The 2232-nt window shown below is 45.5% G+C and overlaps 1 protein-coding gene across 1 annotated transcript in view; it reads left to right on the top strand.

The window, feature by feature from the left end:
* The window catches only part of LOC125488288 (tumor necrosis factor-like), a 10639-nt gene extending 8674 nt beyond the window's left edge, over positions 1–1965 (top strand). Inside the window, exons 2-4 of the mRNA XM_048621229.1 lie at positions 474–534; positions 924–989; positions 1519–1965. Coding sequence (XP_048477186.1) covers positions 474–534; positions 924–989; positions 1519–1931 — 540 coding nt within the window. The 3' untranslated portion in view covers positions 1932–1965. The remainder of the gene's footprint in view (positions 1–473; positions 535–923; positions 990–1518) is intronic.
* The last annotated feature ends 267 nt before the right edge of the window (positions 1966–2232 follow it).

Genomic DNA, 2232 nt, shown 5'->3' with positions numbered 1-2232 from the left:
TTCTCCTCAATCCTGCTCAGTCCCCAGTGTTAGCTCAGGGGACTGTTTGAACTGCTCGATGGTAAACGCCAAATAAACCCGGATTTCTCAGTCAGTTCTGCTGGTGCTACCAAAGGACAAGCAGGTACAAACTGCTGTCAGCCTAGAATGGAGGTCCACCGGTCTGAATGGCCCCAGCGTGTGGCTCTAAAAAGTCTGTCTGTACTTTCTCAGAACATAATATTGACTGTAAAAAGCAGTGTCTCTATGCAAAGTAGTTTCTCTGTACGGTGCAATTTATCCCTAATTACACTGTCTCTCTGCACTACAGTGTCTCTCTACAATGTGTTGAGCTTGTGCAGTGCAGTGAGCTTGTTTGCAGATCATACAGACTATCTCCCTGTAGACCTGGGATGACCAGCTGCACCGGTTAGGTGTAGTGGAAATTCGGTGAATTTCACATCTTCACATCCGTCCTTGTTTAATTCCTTCAGGTTTCAAGACCAAAACTGGAAGTTCCCCATCCAGCCCTGACAACAGCTGCTCAGACCAATGGTATGTAATGTCACTATCAATATATTATATTCTTTTGCCAATGTCTGTCTCTGTGTCAACCTTTATCAATATTTCTCAGTTCTCATCTGGCTTTTCTAGTATTGCTGTATGCCACTTTCTTTGTCAGTCATGCTCTTTAGCTGTGTATATGCCCATTTCCCTGAGCCATCATCAGACTCTTGAGGAAATTCTTTCAGTTTTGAGTGATATGACACTTGAAATCTTAACTCTCTTTCTCCTTCCACAGATGTGTTTTCTCTTACAGTCTTCTCTCTCATGATCCCACCTGTGCATCTGTCTCCTCTTCATTCCCTCTCTCTCTGTGTCTGTCAGTCTGTGCTCTGTGGGTGATACAACAGGGACTGAGCTTCCATCCTTTCCATTTCCAGGTTTGCTTCATCTCATGAAGCGGGTGGGGAGTGACCCACGGCCGAGAATCGCTGCTCATCTGACAGGTACAGAACTGTTCTCAATGTGACTGCATCCTCTGGAGAATAGTCCACAGTGGCTGGGGAGGTGCAGGAGGGGACTGGGAAGACATCAAATTACTTTATCAATAATGCAAAGTGTAGAAAGCACCACAGGAGGAGAGCAGGAGATTATAGGGTTCTGGGCAAAGAGAAAGGGGATTGGTGTGAATTGGTCCATTTGAACGCAGCGGTAGCACAGACACAAGGGTTAAAATCTTTCTGTGATCGGCCTCTCTGTATGTGCCAGCGTGAAAATTGCCCTCGAGCTTATAAGTAAGTTGCAGCCCACCCAGTTTCTCTGACATTGTAAGGTGTGGGATCTTGCTGTGCACAGATTGGTAGCTCCATTTCCTACAATAGCATAGTCTTTCCATCAAATGCACATCATTGGGTGAAAAGTGCTTTGTCATATTCCCAGCCATGACTGGTGCTACATAAATACAAGCTGTATCTTTGTCTTTGTTCGATCCTCATGATGTCTTTTCTATCTCTCTGTTCTCCCCCTCCCCCTCAGCATCACCAAGTCGTGAAAAAGAGAACGTAATTTGGCAGAATGAGAGTGACGCCACCTTCACCGAGGGAGTGGAGTTCAGGGACAACCGTCTCATCATCAAGAGGCCCGGACAGTACTTTGTCTACACACAGGTGGTCTTCCACAGCATGGGTTGTGAGCAACAGGCCATCTACCTCAGCCACGAGCTCGCCAAGCTGTCACCAAGTTATCCCGAGGAAACCATTCTACTGAAAGCCACCAAATCTGCCTGCCACTCTCGCCAACGCAGGGAGCCCTGGTACAAAACCTCCTACCAGGGAGCCATCTTTGAGTTTCTGGAGGGAGATCAGATCTTCTCCAGGGTTAATGAGGGGATGACAGAATATGTAGACACAACTGAAGGAAAGAGTTTCTTTGGAATATTTGCTGTGTAAGTGATCTCACTTCCATTGATTAACAATTATCAAGAATTTCACATTGAAAAGCAACGCAAATTTTTTGGGGCACATTGTCCTGTTTTAATTAGAGAAATCGATTGAACTCTTTTTCTCTTTATTTAAAGACTTGGCACAAGAAAGTTTATCAAATGTGTTGGGATTTTAGGATGGGGTAGTGTAGTGGGTTATCTTTCAGGTACTGTCACACCAGTTTCATGCGCTGAGTCGGAGTGCGCGCTGGAGCTATGTTCGCTTCCATCTAGCAGAATAATCCAGAGGTACTGAATGGCCTGAATAC

Source organism: Rhincodon typus, unplaced genomic scaffold (genome assembly GCF_021869965.1).
Source record: "Rhincodon typus isolate 14 unplaced genomic scaffold, sRhiTyp1.1 hic_rhity00000157, whole genome shotgun sequence".
NCBI classification, from domain to species: Eukaryota; Metazoa; Chordata; class Chondrichthyes; order Orectolobiformes; family Rhincodontidae; genus Rhincodon; species Rhincodon typus.
This window is presented reverse-complemented; position numbering and strand designations above follow the sequence as displayed.